This window comes from Enoplosus armatus, chromosome 24, assembly GCF_043641665.1.
Source record: "Enoplosus armatus isolate fEnoArm2 chromosome 24, fEnoArm2.hap1, whole genome shotgun sequence".
NCBI lineage: Eukaryota > Metazoa > Chordata > Actinopteri > Centrarchiformes > Enoplosidae > Enoplosus > Enoplosus armatus.
In genome coordinates, this window is record NC_092203.1 from 8,090,226 (window position 1) to 8,116,221 (window position 25,996).

At 41.9% G+C, this 25,996-nt stretch overlaps 1 protein-coding gene across 1 annotated transcript in view; it reads left to right on the top strand.

Moving 5' to 3' along the window:
* Positions 1 to 2,940: 2,940 nt before the first annotated feature.
* The window catches only part of filip1l (filamin A interacting protein 1-like), a 40,202-nt gene continuing 17,146 nt past the window's right edge, over positions 2,941 to 25,996 (top strand). The window contains exons 1-3 of the mRNA XM_070930453.1: positions 2,941 to 3,246; positions 3,888 to 4,061; positions 4,153 to 4,331. Of these exons, the coding sequence (XP_070786554.1) occupies positions 2,941 to 3,246; positions 3,888 to 4,061; positions 4,153 to 4,331 (659 nt within the window). The remainder of the gene's footprint in view (positions 3,247 to 3,887; positions 4,062 to 4,152; positions 4,332 to 25,996) is intronic.

Here is a 25,996-nt window from a genome sequence, read left to right on the forward strand (position 1 = left end):
TATTTTCCCGTCCCCTCTGTGAACCTTTTTATGAACTATGTGATATATTTCTGATCCATCTTGGAGATTTTGCAGATACGTGATACTTGCACATGTAGGAATCCTCAGCGGGGGCCGTGTTACATGTCTGTGACCCTTGGATTTGTTGCACAATCTCAGCTCAAATCTGTATCCCGCAGCTTTATATGCATGTGTGCGTAAGTGTGAGCATCTGTGTGTTTGTTGCGTCATGGGTTCGTAAATTTCAACAGGCTGCAGTTGTGCGGGAGTGACTGATAGCTGATTATGTATCTAGAGCAGTAACTCATTAGAAAGGTTACATACTGTTATAATGACGCTCGGGGTAAAGTTACAAACACAAACTGTTCTGTATCCTTTACATACTGTCCAGGAAAGGTATGAAGGTACATTACCTAAACCTGTACAAACACACACACTTTGAGCGGTCCTGTCTATCGCCTGTAGCCCAGATCTCTGAGTAAGTCGATGTGGAGTCTGACTTAGACTGCAGGGAATTACCTCAGCTCTTAATCATGTGGCGCCTTGCCTAGAGTGTGCACAATGCAATCACCCAGCCATCTTTCTTACTCATAAACTGTCAGAGGGCCTCACACAGAGGCTGGACACACACTGCAGGAGTCCTGAACACATCGTTTCTAAGGTCCAATTAGTTTGTCTCAGGCATATTCTGTAGGAGGGGTGAGATGTTCGCTTTTTGTCTCAGTGGCCACCAAAACCTAAGGCTGAAAAATATCATCTTTTAACAATTTTAACTTTGTTTTCTTTGTTTTATTGGTGGAAGTTTGCTCTTCTTTTGAGATGTTTTTTAATTATTCAGGTTTAGCTAGCGCATATAAGTGGTGGAAGAAGTAAAAACAGCAGTTAGTAAGTAAGTAAGTATCAGGGAGTATTATCAGCAACACAAGTATTAAAAGTAAAAGTATGCAAGAGGAATGGCTCCTGTCATTGTTATATTGTCACTGGTTAAGGTGCAGCTCATTTGTAACCACATTGTATACCGTTGGGTAGTTTAATAAATAATGATGCATTTTATGTATTTCCTGTTTTATTGCAGTCATATGTTTTGTATATAAAATCTAAATCTGCTTTACATCTGTCAATAAATAGAGTGAAGTAAAAAGTTTGTATATTTGCCACTGAAATGTAGTGGAGTAGAAAGTAGCATAAAAGGGAAATATTCAAATAAAGTACCTGAACTAAGTAGTCAGGTAGTAGTTGTAAGTAGTTGTAATGTAATAAGTGTCATTAGAATAAAATTATAATATAGTCGGCAAATAGAAAATGGGAAACCACTTGGTAAATCCGAATGTAAATTGAAAACAGATTTGTCAATTGATTTTATTAAATTTTTTAGCAAATCCCCTTTTTCATCCAAGCAAATATCATTTAATCCACTGCTTTCTAACGATTTGAAAAGATCTCTGTGGTCTGCATGGATGAACTACTAAAGCTGGAGCGCAGATAAAAGCTCAGATCATCACCATCTCTGAGCCACCAGAAAGCTTTAGATGTCAGGAAACCTCATCATTCATTATCAGAAGTACATTTAAAATTGACATCATTATTTTGTGTTAGCTGCCACATACAAATAACGCAATAAGTTGGTGAGTACTTTGTTGTGAAATACCGTCTTTAGCTGGAACAACAACTTTTAGTTTGCTGGAAACCTTTTGAAGTGAGCGGAGCCGGATAGATGATGATGTAATGCCTTTGGGCAGATTATTCTCTCTCACATCAAACACAAATGAGTCTCAGCATGTTTTCATTTCAGTTCTGCTTTGTCTTTTGGATATATTTACTTTAGCTGAGCATAATGCTGAAAAAGTAATAAATTACTTGGCAAAGGAGCTTACAGTTCCTTTGCCTGTGAGTCTGTAGCTTACAGCATTCATCTATTTATCATAGTTCGATTTATCATAGTCAGTGAGTCACTGAATGGCCCATTCATAAACCAGATGTCACAAAGACACACTGTATACTCCAAACAGACCTTGGTTGGTAGCCACGGTGCTTTTTATTCATGGCTCAGTAAGTCATGTACTCGGATGTGACCCCTTTTTCCGATCACTCTCCGGGCCCAAACACATCAGACCACCTATCATCATCTGTAAAACAGACAAAGTAGGTACACAAGAAGACCACAGCACTCCAGCGCCTAAATCCTCTGGCTGACTGATTTTGGCCGCCTTTTTCTAGACAAAAATTTCACGTTATGGGAAAATTCATTAGCCGTGAATGACAGCCGGCAGCTTTGGGTAATTCGTTGCGACAGGGCTTAAGGTCCAGGGTCCAAAAACTTTCTGGCACTGTCAGAGAATTTGTGGCATAATCGTGCTTTGTGGCCGTTGGTACAACGTGGTGATGACGACTCTATTCCGCTGAGTGACTAATAATAACATGTCAGACAATGACGACATGCTGTTGCGCTGTACAGATGACAAATGTGGAACTGGACGTAGGTCTAGTTTACGGTCTACTTACAGTATGATGACAGAACAGGTTAAATCTGCACAGTCTGAAATGTAATAAACAAAAATGATGTTTAGCCATGCACAGTCTCCAAGGACATTGAAAAGTGCAGACATAAACTTTTGGTCATGCACCTTGCATTTCTGTGCTCACTGTGTTTGGTGGAGTATTGGATGTGTAGGGTTTGTTTACAGGCAGTTTGGGATACATAGGCAGGTTGAGTGAAAGAGCAGCTGAGTGTTTTGCTCTTTAAAGCCCTTCAAAGTCAAGGTCACTGATTCAAATGTGGCATATTCTGTATTGTGTTTGTTGTTTTGCCTCTGTCACTGACACTTGGATACACACACACAAGACACATGGTGCAGGAAATGCATGTGCATATCTGCAGGCAGGATATGAAAAAAACAACCTCATGCTTCCTTCTTCCATTCACTCAACAGGTAGAGGAACATGCGATCCCGCAGCAACAGTCTGGAGGACGTGACCAAGGCCAAACCGGCGGACACGCGAAAGCGATCTGCAGAGCGCGAGGAGCCCTCTGGAAGGGCTGAGCGCCGCAGCCGACACCGGGAGCCGCCGGACGACACCGGCACCATTCAGCGGAATGACAAGACGGACAAGAGCAGCACCTGTGCTGGTGGGGGTGGGAGTAGCAGCGCCAGCGGTGCTGCAAAGGGGGGTCGGAAGGAGAAGGGCAGGGACCTTTCCAGAGATGACCTCGTCTTTCTACTGAGCTTGCTTGAGGGAGAGCTGCAGGTAATCCAAACCGTAGAGATGACTGAGCAAACTTGGATTCAACCCTGGGAACAATTAGCTATTACAGCAGCAGACAGGCCTGCAGACAGGCCTGCAGACATGGCACTGGCCCCAGTCAGACATATAGTCACGGTGGCTCAGTGGGCAGTGGGCACTCAAGATGGACTAAAAGCTTGTGGTAATGGACAGCCGGCAGCTGAGGCTACTTCCTGTCATTCCAGCTCAGGATCCAGGAATCCTCTGGCACTGTTGTTGTGTGATAGGAACAAGGCAAAGTTTGTCTTACGGCTGAGGTTAAAGGAGCTAGACACAAGGAGACAACGTAAACAAAAGCAAACAGAGCAGAGACAGAAGTATCTATACCATAGCACCTTGATTGAGAACCGCTGCTGTACAGTATGAGACACAGAAAATGATGCCTTTCTTGGGCAAATTGTGATAGTGAGTAAAGAATAAAGGAGTGTCTGATGGAGGGAATGATTTGTGTCCACATCACCTGGATCTGTTTTTCAAACTGACAATTTACAGTTTCCAGACTAACTTCCCCATTCATAAGTAAATGTCTTTCCCTAAAAGGTCTGATATTTATTTGGTTTAGCGTAGATTCATCTAACCAAATCCACCTTCTTCCCCCACTACAGGCCAGAGATGAGGTGATCACAGTGCTGAAGGCAGAGAAGATCGACTTGGCCCTGCTGGAGGCCAAATATGGGTTTGTCACACCACAGAAAGTCCTGCAGGCCCTGCAGAGGGATGCCATCCAGGGCAAGGCCGAAGTCTTTCAGGAGGACATCTATGAGAAGCCCATGGAAGAGGTAACGCTAACTCTCAATCATAATTAAAGAAAAAATGAGCAGAGCAGTCCAGACGTGACAGATGTTTTCTATGTGCTCCCCCTCCCCATAGCTGGACAAGTTAGTGGAGAAGCAGAGGGAGACGCACCGCCGGATGCTAGAGCAGCTGTTGATGGTGGAGCAGTCGCACAAACAGGCTCTGTACAAGATGGAGGACGAGAAAAGGAACCACGGAGAGTTCATGAAGAAGAGTGACGAGTTCACCAACCTGCTGGAGCAGGAACGCGAGAGGTCAGTGTGTAAATCGACGCGAGAGCTCAGGTCGTCACCCAGAAAAGCTGCCAGTCTTCCAACAAACGTAATCACAATCGTTGCTTCGGCCCTGCGGAGTCTAAATGTATTTATGTTGCCGACATATGATCTGAAAGCAATTACAGAAAATCTCATTTTGGTTTCAGGGGAAGGTTTCGGTGTCACACTCACTTTCTAAATCCTGATATCTGACTTAAATGCTAATTTTGGATGCCCTCCAACTACATTAAAGTAAATTGCCTGTGCTAGCCTCCTGTTGCTTAGAAGACAGAGTCCATGAGCTTTAGAAAATAGGATGTCCATGACCATTAGGCTTTTGATTCCTGTTTTTCAAAGCTTTATCAGAGTCTTCTTCCTGAACTAAACCCTAACATCACTTGTGTTTTATTTAAAATGGAAAGGTGTTGGTTTATATTCAAATTCTGACTCAAAAGTAAAAGGAAAATATGCAATATTACTGGATAATCCAGTAGATTTGATGCCTGAGTGCAAGGGCTATAAAAGAGTCAGGGTTACTTGATTGTATTATGGGGACGGGACTAGATATACTACAGTTATACATTGCTGAAGAACACCTGGAGGTCCTCATGTGTGAGAATCCATAAATGAAAGGTAACAAAACACTGCCATAGACCAACCATGACGATGCACTGCATGTTCCATTAAGATCCAACAGGCAGAGCAGAAAAAGCACTCAACTATGTCAAGTGACAACACCACGCATGAATTAACTCCCAAGTGCGGCATCAAACTGAAGCCAGAATTACGACTGATGCAGCTTTCTTATTTTAGCAATATCTGTCATCTCTAATTACCTCACTGTCCCTAAAGTACCAGTGTCTTTACGAGTCAATGTCAGCATGTTCTTCAGAGTTAGAGAGCCTCTTGAGGCATTTCAGCAAACAGAGCGGAAGTAGGGTGATCAAATGTTGGTATTTTCCCATAACCTTGAGATGGAAGATGAGGATAGTGGCCATTGAATAATCATGAGAGTTGAGTACCTTGCTCAAAAGCAGTTTGTCAGCTGGTAAAAGAGTCCTCCATCCAGCTCCAGCCACTCGGTGCTGCCAAGTATAAATGTCTTAATAATCCTATGCAATGTTAGCATTAAATCAAAGTCCTCTTCAGGATTACAGGGGAAAAACCAGGCTAAAGAATTCCATTATTGTTTTTCCCATGACCTGTAGTAAATCCTTTACTTTTATTATCACCTTTTATTGAACAACTCTGCACAAACCTGGAGCAAACCAAGAATTTTTACTGGAGATGATCCAGCAACCGAGAGAGGGAGGCAAGAGTTTGTCGACAGATAATTTAGGTTTGAGCTTAAATACACAAATAAGCTTTACATTTATAGCTCTGCTTTATGGTAGCACTGTGGATATTTGTGAAGCAGAGTGAAAAACCATATCCCTGGATAACTTTCCTACTGCTAAGTCTGCATTTCAGTGCCAGTGAAGCTCAGAGGCAGCAGCTCAGTGCGAGAGACACTTGAAGATCAGATTGTTTATGCTGCGGTTTCATAATGTGCTATGATGTGGTAATTCTCTAAACTGTCTAAAGATCGTAGCTATTTATTAGAATTGCTTGGATTTGGAGTTTTGCTTGCACTCTTTTCAATCCTCTGTCCTGTAAACTGATCTAAGACCACAAACTAACAGAAGGCTCTAGGGATGTCAGCGTCAGTCGGTCGGTCCACTACTTTTGTCCAGACTGAAATATTGCAACAACTCGCCGATGGCTTGCAATGAAATTCTGTAGAGAGATTCATGGTACCCAGAGGATGGAGCCTAGGGACTTCGGTAATCCCCTGACTTTTCCTCCAGTGCCACCAGCAGGTCAAAGTTTTCACTTATCCTGTAAAAGATCTAAACATCTACAAGAGGAATTGGTACAAAAGTTTTCTAGACAGTGAGGCCTAATGACTGAATGATCCCGACTTCTCCTCTAGGGCCACCATGAGGTTCACAGTTGAGGTTATGCGTGAGATATGCATGATTCATTGAGAAAAGCTTGATAACAGCTGTAATTTCACCTGTGTGGTGTTAGCAGGCATTATGCTGTACTTAAATATCCAACCTTATTACGAGACATTACAACTATTTCAGATGACTGTACAGGCATGTTGCAGAAGTCTTAACGCCTCCAATGGTGAAACTGTGATCCATAAAATACTGTAACGTGAGATAAGTCTGGGATTAATTATTTGGAAGTTTTGCCAGCTAAGACAGAGACGTCTGGAGGCCTAAAGGTGGAAACATGTCTGACTGATTTCTTCTGTAAATGTCACACAGAGAGCAGTTACTGGGCAGTGCTCTGTTTACTGCTTCCTCAGCAATATCACATATCACACACACACACACAGAGGGTATGTGCACTAACCCAAAAACTCACCTATAACACAATCAGACAGACTCAAGCCCATAAAAACACACACACATGCACCCTCAGCAATTAATTTCACAAAGGAAACACAGCTGGATGTCGGCCCGTGACCTATTTGGGACAATCACATCATTGCACTTTAGCCGTAGCAGAATGTTTGAGTTGGACCAGAGGACGGTGTGACGATGGTCTGCGCTTTGTCACCGGGCATGTCAGGAAGGACAGGCTGCCATGAAAAATAGGCCTCCGTCCAGGGTCGAGCTAATTACCGCGTGAGAAAAGGCGAAAGATTTATACGACTGAGAGGAGAACAAAAAAAAAAAGAAAAGCTAACCTAATGGCTCTGAGAAGCATCAATCACACTGCGTGTTCAACAAGATGCCAGATTACCATGGAAATAGTAGATGAGGGTGTATTTTTTCGGTCTCGGGTTTGCCAGTAGACTCCAGCGTGAGTGCTTGTACATAGAGGCAAGTAAAAATGTGTGTGGGGGGGTGTTCAGCATCTGCAGTTGTCATCTGTCTTCAGTAGTTGGACGCAGCCGAGTGTTACGGTCTTGGATGCGAGCGTGTGTGAGATGTGTAAAGTTATGAAGCAAACGTGTGTGTTTGGAGGTGTCCTCTTACTTTACCTCATTCTCTCCCTGAGCTGTTTGTCCAGACAATCCTCACATGAGACATTAGATTTTTCGGTGCCGCCACACGGACAATTATGAGTTATAGTATACGGTCCTGCTGTAAGTGTATGTACATGAGTCAGAGTACGAGTGGGGCTTCAGCTCCTCTGTGGTTCATAAATGAGGGGTCAAGCAGCCTTCGTATCATAAACTGAACAGTAGGTGTTGCACATGGTCGTAAATATCATGTAAAGGTTTTGCTGTACAGTTTGCTGGATATTTATTATAACTTGGGACTTATTTTTGCAGTTTTGGCCATCATTTCGATTGGATATAATCACAAAGTCAAATGGGGAAGTGAACATGTGCAGATGGACCATCAGGCAAGGTTAGCCAAACTTATTTGGAAGAGAAACCAAAGGTGAACAGTAAAATTATTACCCAACTTCACCGTAATTACCTCAATGCATTATTTACACCTCCCAAATTTCAACAACTGATTGGCTGATCCAAGCAAATATTACATAGCATATTTGAACTATTCTTAGCGATGTCCCTGTGTTTCCAGATCTCAACCATTACTTTGGAGAGAATAATATTATCATAACTGATGGAACTGATGTCCAACACAACAAAATCAGTTGAAATAAACCAGAATTATCTTTTGAGACTTGTAGCCCAGCAGTCAATAAAATTGGGGATGTACTCTGTGCTGTTCAAACTTCCAGTGCTGATCGCAAACATCTTTTAACAAGAAGATATATTTCTGTTATATAAAAGTCAGCTGATCCTCTAAAGATGTAGAGGTAGACATGTCATCAAGACCGCCTCAAGCAGGAGAAACAGAGAATCCCAGAGGAACTTGAATAAACAACATTTTAGTTCTTCGCCCAAGCACAAAACCCAGAGTTTGTTCAGCGGCTTCTGTTCTGCTCTGCACTCCTTCCAAAACATTATTACAGAGGGCTAGAAAAACTGCAAACCCCAAAATAGGTTTGAAAGGAAAAGCCACTTATCACTTGTTCGAGGAGAGCTGAGAGAGGCTGCCACGGCTCGACATGTCCACTACGAGTCACCACGTCGCACCGGGCTTTAATTTCACTCTCGTTAATCTGTTGTTGTACGATGCATATTAGCTGGATGTAATCATTTCCTTTCACTGGGCCCTGGAAAGCAGCAAGTTGTGATTACACCCTGGAGTAATGTGCAGCAGGATTTGGGAACCTTTTTCACTCTTTAAAAGCACACACACTCGCGCTGTACATTTATAAACTCCTCATCTCTTGCGGACCTTTTTTCATATCAGGATGCCTCCGACTGCTGACCGACCTCCTCCCTGGAAGCCCTAAAAAGCATGTTAATCTGGGCAGGGGGTTGGGGGACGAACCCGGTTCCCCTCTGATTAATTGGCGATCGAGCAGCCGTCCATGAGTGATGACCTCATCGTGCGCCGGGTACTGCAGGAGCAGCAGGGGTGTGAGAGCGAGAGCGGCATCCTAACCATCAACAGATGTTACTTTAAACATGACTTCAGCTCGCAGATATACACACACGCTGCATACAGCTACACCACGGCAGGCATTTCGCTCGCCTTTGTTCTTTTGCCGAGAAACGATGGGCAGGGAGCAGACTTTATGACCATCTGCATCCTCCGATTTCACGCGTAAAAGAAACCTAAATCCCGACTCACCTCTGGAACATACTGACTGATGTTAGTGTGAGGAGTTAAGCTCATGTTGTCATGTGATGCACTGAACCCAGAGAGACCGTATGGAAATATGAGCCGGTCCATCCCGCTATCTTTACCATTTAAAGCTGCACTGGACAACCTCACATGTTGATGCCTCCAGATGACAGCAAGAGGCATGAAACATGAACTCATGTGATGTAATCCCAGTAAAATGCACACAGCACCCTCATGTTTACCAAGCCAGCTGGTCTGGGATCATTTGATACCAAAGGGGGAAGGCGAGGCAAAAGGTCTGGTGTTACTGAGTCCAGGTTTTTTGGATGGAAGTCTCACTTGCTGCTGTTTAAGTTTTTCACTTTGTTTTTTAATACTTTAATGCTGTTGTTTCTTTTTGTGGTTGATGGAAGTGTACATACCCAGTGCCCGAGTTTAATGTGGCAGCGTTTGTGTAGCAGAAACACAAACTGCATTATTAAAGGTGAAAAGTGCACAGAATTAGATACTTATGACCACTGAGTAAAACAAACTTAAATGATGGGTCTTAAAACAACGCTCAGATGTCTATACGTACATTGGAAGAGGTTTTGGTTCACTTTTATTGTTGCTGCTGTCCCGAGAAGGAAAAATCACTCTGCTAAAAACTTCCACTTGGACCATAGCCTATAATAAGGGCTCACTTAAAGGGACATTTACGAGACAACAATACAAAGTACAACTTACACCAAATAATGTACATTTTTGATTTTATTCTCGTAAAATACTGGATGCTTTCACCCATTTATGCCTTAAAATCTTTTAAATGGTCGACCTTCTCACCACTCATGTCCACATCAAGGCCATAACCTGTGATGATGAGTACAAATAGACATTGAAACTGCCGAACAGGACTGCCAAAGCTATGTTTGATTGTTTGGGGGCACGCTGGTGGGGCTTCACACAGTGATGCCTTAAGTTCTTGCTCAGTACATTTTGTGGTAACAACTGTGATGTTGTTTCCAGAGTTTTTGAACTCTCAAATATCAATATTGGTATTGACATCAAAAATCCAGTACTGGTCGGACAACTGTCTTACTGTATGTAATAACATATTCATGGGCTCTTGCCAATACGATCCTGGGCTACTTGACAGCTAAAGCATTTGTGCGTCATTGAAATCAGATGTCTGTGGGTGTTGCATGTCACTCCATTTCAGCAACATTTCATGATTCAAGCTAATAAGATGTGCGTACTTTCCCATAAAAATCTTCCAATTGTAATTCTTTGTGTTTTATTAGTCATGATGCTTGCACAATGCATCATGGCCTTTATGGGGAAGTCCAATAGTTGTGAACTTGCCATAGAAACGAAGCCGTGCGCAGCCCGCAGATGATATGAAACAATAGAGCGTTGACGTAGTTTACTGGCACAATAAGTTATAATCACTGTAACTGAGCTTTTTATTGTAGATAAAGAAGCACAGTAGCTGCAAACGTGACACTGCATGACCTTCCTCCTCCTCTTAATGAGTTGCAGGACGCACAATCTATCTTCAAGCCATCTGGTTGACTTAACTGCACACGAGGTGACATCACTCATGTGGATCAGATCGAGAACATTCTTCAGCGATGTCTTCATCATCGCTGGGATGCTTATTATCCAGACCTGCCCTGCTCTTTGAAACAGAACACAGTGTTTTTGATTTTTTACGATCTGGGATTTTTGGTTATTAATTATTAGTGTTCCTGTCTCTGCAGGTTCACCTTAGAGGCAGGTTGTGACCTTTGCAGAAAAAAAGAAGTTATACAGCATGTTTTAGGAAGTTGTCAAGCAGCTGTTGCACTGTATATACACATATTCTACTGCGTGCATGAGCAGGATCTGTCTTCACCTATGAGTTGTTAAGATATTATCAGTACTCCCAAATCTGACTCATTCATTAACTGTAGCTGACATGTGACTGCTGAGCTCTTAAAGGCTGCTACGAGATGCACACCTGTATTCCTCCCAGAAATGTTTCAGCCTGGTGCATATTATACATTCCTGTTCAAAGCCAGGTTTGATATAATACGGGAGAGGATGAGGAAATATGTGATATCTTGTTTATTAAATGCTGGCACGGGAAAGTACACACCACTATTTGTTTTTTGAAGCTCTGTGTCAAACACTTCCTTTTATGGGAAGGAAAGCTATCCCTCGAGCTGACTACTGTATATGACGTTACTCAGATATTTGCAGCTTTGAAACCCCACCAGTGTGGCCCCATGTCGAGGTCAGGAAGCGCACAAATATGACACCCTCTAAGCACACATATGACATGCAGCCGCCTCTTTACGCTCTTTCAAAACACATTCTGCCTGGTCTCCAAATGTCTCAGTCCACCGCTGGGCTTCATTTCCTCAAAAATCAAGAGCAAATGGGTTTAGCTTAAAAGTTCTTAGCACTTCGCTTCGTGAAACTTTATGAGTGTGTTTTCTAGTTTTGTCGACAAATGAGTGAGTAAACGCTGAATTTATGGATGAATTAAATCCAGAAAGAGAAGAGCGATGCAGAAGGAAAGAAAGGGCATTGCAGTACATTGTATTTACTGTCCGCCATTTTACTTCAGTGCGCAGATTTGTCCTAATAACTTTAGTGTCACAAGCTTAAGTTATTTTACTGATAACGATACAAACAAAATATATAATCAACTTCGAAAATATGATTTGTTGTTTAAGATTCAGCTACTCAGATAAAAGACAGATGAGTCCATATTCTGCAGAACTTGTTTTCCTGCTTTGCACCTTCGTTTGTGTGTCTAGATGCTCGTCACACTATCGCTCCCAAATTGTAGGAAAAACTGAGCGGCTACTGACCTAATTCGGGCTGGTAAGCCAACACTCCCTTTTCTGCTTGGGCCAGATAACGAACAGATTGCTCCACCGTCTCCTCGACCTCAGGCTCATTTGTCTGAATCTACTTTAACAAGGTTGTTGGTATTAAGACTTCCCCTCCTTTTCTTTCACTTAACCTTAAAAGCTGTTGAATTGTACAACTTTTAGACAACTGCCTGCAGAGTGATTTATTTGAATAATTATGTTTTCCTCAGTCTAAGATCAATTTTAAGAATGAAGAATGATATTCTGATAAGAAAACTTACATTTGAAATGTTTTGGTCTGTAGGGCTTTCATATTATGATTTGAAGTAAAACAGACCTTGAATTTTGTTATTCTGTCTTCATTAATGTGGAGAAAACAGACAAAGCACCCATGTTTTCCCAATACTGCACTAAAATTAGCAGCATTTAAGAAAGACAGCTTTCCTCTTCGACAGCAGTGTGAAGAAACAGAATTAGCACGATCAGAGAAATTAACGTGACTTGTTTTTTCAAAGATTTTGAAACTAAATGAGGGCGACCTTTGCTCAAAGTTGAAAGAAAAGAGCTAGAAGTTTGGTCTCATATCTGTTGTCTGGGGGGGGGGGGAAACACCAACGGATGTGGATTAGTGCCCTAGTGCACCCTTGAGCAAAGCATTTCCTTTTGATATAATGGAATGAACTAGTTGTCAAGTGGCTTATTTTGTTCTAGTTTGTGCACCGCCTTCACAGCCGGTGCAGGTCACGCTTCCTGATTAACAGTCTGTCATTGTTTGTTTCTGCCAAAAGATGAAGACAAGATGTACATGTACAACTCTGCACTGCACCGTTACCTTCAAGTGTGTGTGTCAAAATGTTACTCCACTACATCTGCAAACTAGGTGGTAATTAGGCCCACAGAGTCGTCATCGCATGGCGTAATGTGATTACATCTCCCTGACAGAATGCAGCGATTAGACCTCACCGACCACAAGGACGCAAGACTCACTGCTTGTACTTTTCCAACCTTTTTTAGTCTTGTTGTAAAAACTCAGCCCTAAAATAGAACTTGAGTGTTGTTCAGGTAATGAATTTGCAACTTTGGAATTTTTCTAGAGCTGCTCAACAAAAAAAGTTAAATACTGGCACTATTTGCATGTGATAGAGTAATAGCCACATTGGTTCAGTCTTGTTGCTGGTTTTGCAAAGTAAGACAGGAATACTTTAAAGAAATCTATAAAATAAGCTCAAAGTTTCAAAGAGAGCAGAAGGTGTCTTCCCACATTAAGGCTCATTTTCTGCATTAACATTGTGAAAATGTCCTAAAGGGGTAAAAGCCTCAGGGTTTACATCTGGAGCTGGGCTAACAGATTCAATGGTGTCTCTCGAAAGGTCTTATTCCAATCAAACAGGGACAAAACTGGGACAATTAGTGGCATAAAATAAAGTGAAGTGGGTGACATGGTGCAGTATAAAAATGAACTCAGCCAGCGTTATTAGAGCATGTTGACAGCTTATTTGTAACGTCAAACGTCCGTCAGGGCTAAAAGAAAAGAGCAGAAACAAGCGAATGGTCAACTGAATAGAGCCTGACAAAGGATTATGGTGCCTGGGAATCTGCAGGAGTGATGTATGAGCTAATCTTCTATTTGTGAAAGGAAACAGCACCAAGGGCGGAGGGGCCGGGGTCAAGGAGGAAAAATGCAGCGAATGTAGAGTTAGCATGACATTTCTTGCTTGCTTGCTGTGAACCGTGTGAGGCCTCTGCCAGAGCTGCAGACAGCGAATGATGGCGAGACTCAAATTGCAGCAGAGAAAATCCCAAGACTGACATGTAAACTTGACATTGTAGAGGATACATTTACCCGCCAGCGAGGGCTAATCTCTCTGATTTACCTTCTTCTCACATTTGTTCAAGCAGACACCTTCTTGAGTTACAGCTTGGCAAGACATGGCAAAGGGAAGCCATTTTTCCCTCCCGTCCTGTCAGGCTGGAAGGAAGCGACAGCGAGAAACTTGCACATTACGTCCTCGTAGCTGGCAGCTGCAGTGTCTGAACAATGAGTCTGTGCCTGTGCTCCCGGCCAAGGCAGTGTCGAGATAGTGAGTGAAATATGGAGGGAGGAAAGAGCCTGCCTGGATCTGCCAACTCAAATGTGTCATTGTGGTGAATGGGCTATCTGGACGTGGCCGCGATGAATTGTGCAAACAGGGAAAGTCAATCAATGTGGTGACATTTTTGTCCCTTTCTTTTTAACAAAGACAGGATTAGTGCTGTGCTGTTGTCGGCCATTAACTGGATGGGAACCTAAGACATTAACACTCAACTTGAACCGTCCTTTTTAGCATTTAAAAGCAGTATACTACATTATGTAGTGTATTTTTAAGTATTTATCAATGTATTCGTCAACAACGACATACAACTTCTCCTATGAAGCACCCCTAACACCCCTGGTGTATTAATAGTTATTGAATGAATGATTGCTAATAGTAATACATAGCTGTAATCATATTCTTACAATGTGCTATAAATGTTACAAAACATTTATTACGTTTATATATATAAATATATATATATATATATATATATATACAAAGCATTCACAGGCAAATTTGTCAGTTGTCAGGGAGAGTGAAGCTTTTATAAATAAATAAATACATTTAACTATTACACATACTTAACAAATATAATAACAATTTAAATAAATATCATGAATATACTAAAATATACTTTATAATTAATATATATGAATATGATTAAAACGGTGCTATATTTTATTGTCAATCATTCATTAACTCTTTATACACCACTTAGAGCGTCGTTAGTTGTTGACAAATACAACAAACACTAAAATATGTCTTTATCTCTGCTTACAATTACATTATAGTGTTATAAACATTTATTAATTGTTTTTATACTGCTTATAAATGGTAAATAAGGGGGATAAAATAAAGGGTTGAAGAAACAGAGAATGGGGTTCGCTAAAAGCAAAACTATTATACTGTAAATAGGTCATTGCTAACGGCAGAAAATAGCACATAAAAACCTGGATACCACACGACAGCATGCCTTCATTATTACTTTAAACAGAGATGTTAAAATTATGTTTAAATACTTAAACACTAAAAATAAGGTATTATAATCAGCAAGACCTTGGCAGATGAGTCTACTAAGGACGTTTTTGTCAGCACAACTTATGACCTCATATCCTGTTTCAACCACAGGGAGGAAGAGTCCGTTTATCCCGGCTTCACCGGCAACCAAACCCCACCTGTGGGACTGCGTTTGGCACAAAAAAGGATCTCTCTCGGTTATCTTATTTTCTCTCTCACTACATTACAGTATGGAAATCTTTGCCTACGAGTCCTCCCTCTCATTTCTCATTCACATCTCACCACATGTCACTCATCTTGATGAATGACACCTTCTTGTGTAAACAAAGCAGCAAATAATAGCATCCTGTCAATTGGTAGCTGCGTTAGTGATTTATGCCCCTATTGTTGCTTTCACTTTCCCCTGTTGTTGCTTTTCACCTCGTCTTAAACTCAACTAACCACCCCAAGTTAGGACAAAAAAGCCACAACAAACGATACAACACAAAATCAATCCATGGATGGAGATAGATGGGCTAATAATTGACTGTATTTGCTATTAATTTAGTGGTATTTTGATGGAAAGAAGTTACCTCTGGACAGAGCCAGGCTAGCTGTTCCCTACAGTCTCCAGTCTTTATGCTAAGCAAAGCTAACCGGCTGTAGCTTCATATTTAACGGGGAAATATGACAGTGGTATCGATCTTCTCATCGAACCCTCCGATCCGCTTTTATTTCCAGTTCTCTAATACTGTTTCTAACATTTTAGTGTCTAATAACTGACAAACCTAACCTGATTTTCATCATTTTCTAGCATGTTAACTGTATAAAAACCTGTAGATGTACCGTAAGATAAATATTTTGTCATGCATTGAACAAATCCACTTCGTGAAGTCATTGTGTTTGCAGTCACTGTTGGGATGTTTATGGGATTTGTGTAAAATTGAAAATAGCTCTTGTAACTTTCTCAGGGTGTTAGGAAGCAACTGATTTGGAGGCGGTAACTGTTAATTAGGGATGTTTATAGGGAGCAGGGTTTCATTTACTTTTCCTTGACGAAGTTTGCTTGACGGAGACCGAAAAACAAAGCCACTGTTTTGGTTACTTGTGAACGCAGCTCTTTATTTTGTGGCTAAGGGAGTTCCTTGTATTCAGATATCTTACAATCTTTAACATTTATCATCTCAAAGGAATTTAAAGACGTCGGGTTCCCTGTGTAACATGTTGAAGTGGAGAAAGTAACAAGTGAGTCTGTAGTTATTGTGGGAGTGAAAATATCTCAAGGCTGCATGTTGGGCTCAAGAAAGACCTGTCGAGACTGAGGCGGTTCGGGTGTCAAGCTGTGATATGGAAACCAAACTTTAAAACTTTGGGGATTGACTCTTTTGGCGGGGAACAATAGAGAGCTGTCAGAGGGACCACCCTGTCGCAGTGCATCCTGGGCTTTGACAAGACTCTCTGACCAAACAGGAAATAAGAGCCATGGTTGGGTTTTCAATTCCCTCCTCGCAGATCCGATGCAAGGTGCTGGAGATGATTGATGAGAAGGTTTTCCTGTAAGACTATGAGACTGGAGAATAGCTGGCACTGGTCTGTTTCAGGGCTGAGATACGAGGGTAAACATTATCCTTTCAGACACACCTTTTCCCTCAATAGTAATTATTGTTTTTATAAATATTTCAAGGAAATTATTAAAACATGATCATTATGTATCTTTGAGTAATGTCGTGAGAAATATTTTCTATAAAAGAATGTGGAAGCGATGTTTAACAGTTTAATCTTTTACAAGCCCACCAAGCCTCTGCAAAAACACTGCAGAAATGTAATTTAACTCTCAATGATATGCATGACTTAACAGAAAACCAAATTCTGTCTTTTTATGGCAGGAGACGAGACCAGTGCCAAGCTAATTAATACACCAGTGCAACAAGCCCGATGGCTCCTATGGTTAATCATTTATATTCATTAACCACAAAATGTATAATAGACGTTTTGAGCTGCAGTGTCATAACACCAAAACAAACAACATCCACCTTCCTACGCCCAAAACTCGAAACCGCACTCTTCCTAGAAGTCATTTCCAGAGTAAAACGGTCTTTTGATCCAAGCCCAAAACCTCAATTACACTGTATTTTTCCAAGATTAAATTATGCAGTCAGCTTAGTTTTACTCAAAAATCTCCTATCCTGATGTTGCGTTGACCTGGTGAGGAGCTGCAGCCTCACTGAGCCATAAACAGCTGGCACTCAGTTAGATACCCTTGTAGCGCTGAAGGATGAAGACGTCGGGTAGATAATATTTTGATGAGGCTGCAGCAGAATTTAACATCGCCTGTGCACCTCAACATAAAAGATTAGAGCGATGAAATCAGACTTTTGTCAAAGTCCAGGGACTGATATCTCAGGACAAATGTTTTTGGGCTTGAAACTGAGCAAATCCTCCTGGCAGGGACAGAGGTGGGTGGGTGGGGAGTATGACTAAAGGGTGGAAAACGGTTTAAAGGGTCCAGTTTCAGGAGCCTCTCATGGCTTAGTGAAGTGGAGGAAAGGGGAAGTATTCATGTCAGCAAGGAGACAAGTAAGGTTGGATACTAAACCCTTACGAGGCTTCTGCAAAGAGCAGAGTGTGACATTAAATGTTTTATGCTTTATTTGTTCAGGTTTCTTTGGTCTAGTCACCTGAATAAATAAAGCCTTATCTCATTCCTCCAGAGCAGAGAATATCAGTTCTTCTCTCCTCCTATCACCTATAATCTGAATAAAAGCATCCAACGATTTAAGAGGGGTTCTTGTAGTGTTTAAGCACGCCAAGGAGGAGGTGCAGTATCTGCGGTTTGGACAAAGAGCAAACACAAGAGAGAATAAATGCTATGCCTGGATCTCTCTAATTTAATGTAAGTATAGCATGAGCTCACTCCTAAGGCACACTCATTTCTTTCTTTTTTTTTTTCAAACAAAGAAAATTATGAGCTCACATTTTGAGAAGCCGTATATTATGCTCAACCCAAAATAACATAAAAATCTGATTTAGCAGCTATTCTTTTGCTCTGTTAGGCCTTGGCGTCGTTTCAGAGGGACCTCACTGCATCCAAATTTTGATATTACATTTTAAATGGGGGCCTTTCTCTTGCTGGGACGGTTAAAATTAAATGAATTTTGAGGATCAAATGAAAAACTGATTTGGCATTTGTTTTGAGCCCAAACACGAATACATTCCCACAAACAAGGGCAGAAAACAGAGGCAGGTTGTCTTGCTGTTCATTAGGCTCCCCTAACTCAAGGCCTTTGGGAGACCAAATGTTGAAAACTAGGCATGTGATGGGAAAGTTATTGGCTCAAAAAGTGCTGTTAAGGTTCCTTTGGGCAACTTTTGGGAGCTTAAGCCCCAGTTAAGCCCAAACTACTCAAGTGGAGCTGCTGAGTTGCCAGTAGCACATTACCAATCTCCCAGGTGTCTATGTACAGTATCATGCTGCAGAGGAGAGTGTTGCAGGCGTGTCATGCAAAATGCAACTATAATCCTTCCATGTATAAATAACAGTGGGAAATAAATCTCAGTTTGAAAGGAAGATATGCCAGTTTTGCACGTCAAACTTGTTCTTCATGGAGCAGTTAAATAATTTAACAGTTTTAGCATTTGCAAAAAATCGAAAAAATTAAAAAAGATGAAAGGTTTTAAGTGTTTGATCAGAATCTAGTGAAGGCGGCAAGTGTGATATATAAGAGCTGTTTGGGTTTGCTTTTATAAGTGTGTAAACATGAAGAAAGAAGTATGCTTTGGCAATTATAAAAGTTGCTGTTAATGTTTCAAAATGTAGGAAAAAGACTCGAGGACAGAAGTGTATGTAAAGATCCACGCGTCTACGCCAGCAGATGTCTTTACATTTTTTAAATATCTTGTAAAACCTCTCAAGACTAGGCGCCCTGCCAGAGCTAATTGCACTAAAAGAAAATAAAATCACCATCAATCCTCATCAACACTGGAAGTCAGTGGACAAAGCTAAACCTCATAACCCCTCGGTGCTAAAATGCCTCTCTGGAATCCCTCCAGATGTGAGCCATCTGTTGTGTTCAGTCACTGAGGTGAGACGAGTCCTGTCTATCCAGACGGTGACATCACCCAGAATAGAGACGGGCTAAAATCCAACTTTCAGGCCTTTCATTAATAACGCTGTTGAGCCAAGCCTTTCAGGCAGCCCCTTGACGTGCACTAAGGTGTCCCACCGGTGCACTTCATCAATATTATGTGTTTTCTGCCACGGGGATCCTAATGCAGCCAAGAGAGCCGAAAACACCAGGGCTGCTCTGTACCACGGGATCCCGAACATGCTCCTTCCTTCTCTACGTCCCTGAGAGGTTTCAGATTTTATAGACTGGCATGAAGTCACAGTTGAAGCAGCTACAAAAGTGTGCCGGTCTGACCTGTTTAAACCAGGTTGCAGGATAAAAGGTGACCTGAGGAACATGAAGAAAATATATCCGTTTACTAGCTGCAGTCCACACATATGTTAACTTCTAGCACCAACATTTGGGATCAGGACAGTATTTTACAATTAATCACTTCAGGCTGCTCTATTATCCTCATTTTGCATATTTTTCAATTTTTCAAAAGAAGATAAAAAAGCTGTTTTTGGACGTATTTGACAAAACAACGTAAGCTTCAAGCCTCTGTGCGTTTCCAATGGTGACGGTTGACTCAGTCTGAGAGCTGGCGTTGCCAGAAGACCTCTACTGACTGGAGCACGTCACATACACGACTTTTCAACAAGACTGCATCGCGTTTGTTAGCACTTTAAGACATCTGCCATTTGGGAGGACCGACCCATCATGCTGTTAACTTTGTATTCAACTCAGAAAGCTAGCTGCTAATGTTAACACCGATTCCCTCCAGCTGTTACTTTTCTTTCCCACATTAAGTGTTAGGTGTCTTTCTTTCATGGGTCCAGTTGTGGTGATGGCCACTGATGAACTGCGGTCCTGTAACCTCAGGACTCTGTAATGTTAACCCGAGATTGAGTAACAAACGTAGTCACAGAGCGCTCAAATCACAGATAGTACCAAGAAACGCCTACGCCAAATAATAATAATAATAACAATAACAACAACCCTTCCTGTTTAAACTTCCCACACACAATGCTTATTATTACAGTCGCAGCATGCGTTCAGCTAGCACTGGCCTACTGCTGCTATGAAGCCACATAAGCCCTTTAAATGCAGAGGGACTTGATTTGATGACTATTATGAACACTGATGTCCTGGAGTGGAACAGCATGGATACTAATACCTTTTCCACACATGTGAAGAAATCTACAATTCAAGATGCATGACAGATAGACAGAAAGCAGCTATTTAGTTGCCTCATAAAAGGCGTGCAATCAAGCATCCATCGATCCTTCAGGGGATTAACTCAAGTTATTTGCATCAGTCAGCATCTAAATTAAATTAAATCATTTTGAGCAGTGACTAAATAACTCACAGGAGACAAAAGGATGCCACGCTGCCAAGAACAACATGTCTTTTAAAGGATTAAAATGTTGAGACAACAAATACAGATGTGGGGATGACATCCATGAGAAATTGAAGTGATGACGTGGCGATAGTGATATGAGCCTCAGTCAGCTGCTTCTCTTCACTTTAATTCAGACAATTTGAGGACAGTTGCCAAGTAATTGGGATAATGAAAGCTGTACGCCTGGACAGGAAGTGAACAGACAATAGAAAGAGCTTGGGTCCAGGATCCCAAACCGCCGCCCAGCCAGGGTCTCATCCCCTCTGAGCACTCTGGGAGGGGAGTGATATCACCCCTAACACACCCACTAAGACAGACGTTCATGCAGACACACTCACACACTCACAGTCCATCACAGCTCTGTCTCGCTTAAGTAAATTCCAGCGTCACACCCCACATCCCGAATCACTATCATTTACATTCCTCCTGAACACAAAGAGCGGAGCAGCGAGTGGGAGGATCCGGGGTGAGCAAGCAGCTGGCTGGTCGTGATGGAAACGCTGAGAGAAGAGGAGGAAGACGAGAGGGAGGAAGGAGGAGAGAGAAAAGGGAAAGAAAAAGACAAGGAAAGGAAGAGAGAGAGGGTGACAGGGAGGAACCATGTAAAGGAAGTTGCTATCATAGGTAGCGGTTGCTGAAGGGTTACAGGCATCCTGCAAAGACGTTGATCAGAAAATGAAAGAAAATCAGAAAATGGGACACAAAAACAAAACTAAATGCACAGCTGATGTGAGAAACAAAAGTATTAACAATCCTTGTTATGTGCCAACTCAAAGGCTGGAACAAAAACTAAACACTCTATATAGACAAACATTCGTACACTGTTTTTCACACGTAAATCTCCCTCAGACAGCACGATGAGGCTCACTACCTGAATGCCAAAAGTGCGTTCTTATGTCTGTTACGTAAAAATCTTTCCTTGTCCAGCTTGTTGCTTCACAGCTCATCTACACTCTCCTCTGACTCAAACTCATCCTCGTGTGTGACGGCCTTTGGCGCTGTCCCCTTAATCTGGCCAGTGTTGAAATGATGACACCCTTATCAGTGGAGTGTATTTCACAGACGATGAGGCTTTTGGATTTTTTCCATTAATGCAGTTGTGAAACGATGACCAGATTAGGAAACCCATTTCCTGTGTTTAAAGATGCTGGACAGTGTTTGTAGATAAGTCAGAGAATGAGTAAATGGGACAGATATCTGAGTAGGAGTTGGATACGCAGCGCTGATGGTTTCCTCTGCTGTGGGCCTAATACGCAACAGAAGTTTGTTTGTCCTCAACTGTTTTGACAAGAGTAGGTGGTGAAACTGAAAACTATGTTAGCTCAGAGAGATCACTTCAAATAGAACAAACAATTAAAAAACATGCTAATGCTTTACCTTTACTACTTTACTACAGTACTGGTGGTCACATTGTGATTTTTAAAGGCTGAACAAGCATTTAGATATGCATGCTCCCTCTTAAATGCAGTCTCAGCACTGAAGGCTTTGAAGTTAAGCACTTATCTTAAGCTGCATAAATATAACCTTTGTTTCGGTACAGGCTGAGGGGCTGATTAGGACAGAGGTTAGGCTACGACGTACATGAGATAGATCTGAGAATTTTACAGCTCAAAAGAAGAGATTAGGTAGATCTACGAGCACACAGGTGTGAAAAATGGCAGGGAACATTTCCAGCTTTGTGACTTGACAACTTGAGGAAGCTCTGCTCCTTGAAATCTGATTAGAGAGCCACTCTTGTGCACCTCCACAGACTGTGCGAGATCAATGCTAATCCATCAGGAAACCATCAAAGAGTCTCTGGAGGCGGATCCACCCTGCTCACCTGACAGCTGGACAGATTAGTGTGTGTGTGTGAATATCGCTTCCCTTCTTCCTGTGCATTTGCTGCCAAGTTACAAGATCCATGATCTATTGTTTAGCTATTGTGGCCGTTAGAGGAGGGTGTGAAGCCTAATGGGATCAAAACCATGTACATGGAAGTTTAATAGCAGGAGTCTGGCTCTGAAGCTCAAACTGCTTTAATAGATGCTGTAGGGCAGCGATTCCCAACCAGGGGTGCTTGAACTCCAGCGGGTCCTTCTGCAGTCTCCAGGGGGAACGTGGAAAGACTAGCACTCAGCTAATTTGAAAAGAATACATACTGTGATTCGACAAAATAAAAAAAAAACTCAAACAGGATCACAAATTTGTAACTAGTAACCTACCAGCTATGATAGGCCGACTGCAGGACACACCTCCCACCATTTATGTAATTAACAGTGTTAAATAATATCCAGTTTGACCAATTTAAAGATGAACACATTTGGAGGATAATTGGTGGTGTCGATGAAGGGCTACTTGGGAAAAACAACTTGCTGTAGAGTAAATACTTCATTGAAGCGTTTGCAGTTAAACAGCTTCAGTTGCTGCTCTTTTCCATTTGCCAACTCTGTCTCCCAGTAAGTACGTTGTGGTTGTGGTTATGCAACGTTACTGCACTTTGTTTAAGGTCAGTAAAGATCGTGGTTTCAGTTAAATGTTACTAAACGTGTCATGTCTCAAGTCACTGTGGACTTTTGCTGTATTAAACAAAGCCATGATCTATCCCTAACCTTAACCAAGTGCTGCCTAAATATAACCATAAAAACATTTAATCATGCTGTAGTCGTTATTAGCAGCGTACAAACAGATATTTTGGCAGAAAACAAATGAAAGACAGTTTTTTACTGATATGTTTATGTAATGGCTTCTGTGTTTACTGTCTGTTCTTAATGTAGAGCCAGCCGATGCCCAGATCTTGCCATAGCGTACATGTAATGGCTGATGTGTGGCCCCGGGACTTTGAAACCACCTCTGTGCAAACAGCGATCGGAACATCCTCCTTAAGTGTTTGCGATTTACATCAAAGTCCAAAGTGCTGCAGGGGTAATGATTATCAGCTGTACCAATTGAGGACAGCAGACACACGCCTGCCCTGTCGACTACACACACACACACATGCACACACGCACACACACCTCCCTACTTTCGCACTACAAGTGTGATCCTTTGTTTGGCAATAGCTGTTGTTAGTCTGTAAATTACAGCCTGTCTGCCTGGTGCAGCCCTTCAATCTGAAGCTGCAAGATTGATTCCTGCCTATAATCTTATACCACTCCACGGTGGGATGACGTCTTTCATTCGTTATGCAGTAGGGAACTATTTGTTCCTGTCTCTGAAGTACGGAAAGAACAAGATTATTCAATCAAGAACAAGGAAAAATGAGCTGTGCTGTACCTCTACCACCCCGAAATAATTTGTCTCAATTATTCAACCCATGAGGACTGAAAAGGCAAACGAACAAGGCTGTACTCACATTCTTTAAAGAGAACAGAAGAGCTTTTACAGACAGTTTGATTTTGGTCTATTATCAAATTCATTGCACCAGAAACTGGGAATCATGAACTCTTTTGCCGGATTTTTTAGCTACAGGGGAGTAATTATTCCATTTGTTTATGCTGTCGATTTTTCTAATCATACAAAAAACGTTTAACCTTTCTGTTCAAACTGAACACAAGTAAGAAAGAGAAACAATAAAGCTGCAGATATAAGTGAAGAAAGAGGAGCGCATTCTGGGTTTCTGCACGAGAGTGTGAACTAGTTATGTAACAGTGAAAGTGAGTTATGGAGACAGGTACAGACATTCAGACTCAACAGAAACATATGGGGGGAGAAAGCTGATCCATATCATCTCTGAGTCTGAACATCAAAGTTACATATCTTGTCAGCATTAGCAGCAAACTTCAACGAAGGAAACTTTTGTGAGTGACAAGTATGTGAAGAAGAAAAATTAAATGCAAATGTTCTTTCTTTAAGAGGGTAGCGGACATGCCTCTAGTGCTACAAATCTCCCCCAGGGTTACAGATGGCAGAAAGAAGGGGCGAAAGGTCAAGGTCATCCCCCACCCTCACTTTTTATTAGAGAGACAGATACAAACATACATGCTTGTGCACACACTAAATGCAGAAACAGCATGAAGAAGAGAAAGAGGGAGAACACAGACACAGATGAACCAAGTCCACCTCTAACAGGCAATTACAACTATTTGGACCGAACAGCATGTCATCACAACAACGAACAAAAGGTCTCCAGCCAGAGAATGGCCATAAAAACTGATTTTTGGCCATAAAAGGCCAGCAAACGTCCACATGAGGGTTTTCAGCCTGGCAATCAAAATCACGTTCCATTTTAACAGCAAAGCCCATGCTGAGGCCCAGGCTGAGATCAGAAACAAGAGACAGACAGACGATGGTGGACGGAGAAAGACTCGAGAGGGGGACAAGGGATAAACAAACAGAAAGAGGAATGTGGAGACAAAGTCTTGGGTGGATAAAAAGAGTGAAAGAACTCCAGCGAGAGATAGAGATAGGCCGAGAGAGCGGGAAGAGGGAAGGAGACATATGGATTTGATTACAAGCCGGTGATGTCATGTTTGTATGTCAGGTAATCAGCCCCTGGGCTGTGTGTATCGCACAAGCATGTGTGTGTCAGACAGCGCTGAGTGTGCGGGGCAAGACCAGGCCTCGTCTGTGACGGCTGCAGAGAGGTGGTTTGTCTGATGTGCAACAGAAATCACACCAAACACAAACTCACGCTGAGTGGAGAGGGTGAGCCTTTGTCTCTGACTTTGTCTGGTTCTGCTGCGGTTCATGCAGACAGCTGATCAGATCCTTAACTAGCACATTTTGCTACAGGGCAAAAAAAAGAGACACGTTAGACATACATGCATGCACTCCTGTTGCTCTCAGAGGTAGGGAAACTTATTGCGCTCTGCGATATATTTTGTTTCCATCTGGTTTGGACATTAATGGTTTTATCAGATTAATGCTAGATATCAGATGCCAGCCGGTGCACACACACACACAAACATGCACTTACAAACTCTAACACAGGTGTCTTTTCCTGAATGCATTCGCAACACTTTAATGCGCTCATACGACAGCTGTACTTTTCATCACGTTTGGTTGGGGACCGTATAAGTAACAGAAATCAAGGATATCCCATATCCCATATCACTCACACAACCTTAAAAGTAGAAACCAAGTCTTTGAAGTTTAAGCGGACATGCAGACCCAATATAGTCTCTTGCACTGGTGTCAACATGTTGCTACAGGTACAGGCGAGAAGATGGAAAACACTCCAAGAAGTCCAGTTTGAATAATGAGTCAAGTTTCCATCCAAATGTGGGGCAAATTTTAGCCAAATTTCCAGAAAACTGGCAAAAGAAAAGTGGAATTAATGCACGTTTCCATCCACTGCTGTCAAGTGAATAGTTGGGTGCATCGTGATAAAAGGCATTAATTCTCCAGTCAATTGCAGAAGACGAGGATGCAACAAGATGACTTGAAGATTTGTTTGGACAACCCTGTGTTTTTCTTTCAGATAGTTTTTGGCATTTTGTCTTTATTAAACACCGACAGTGCAAATAGTAAAAGATAGTAAACATGGGGAGAGAGAGAGTGGTGTGACGTGCAACACAGGTCCCCAGTCAGCATCAAACTGGAAACTTTGCAATTATATG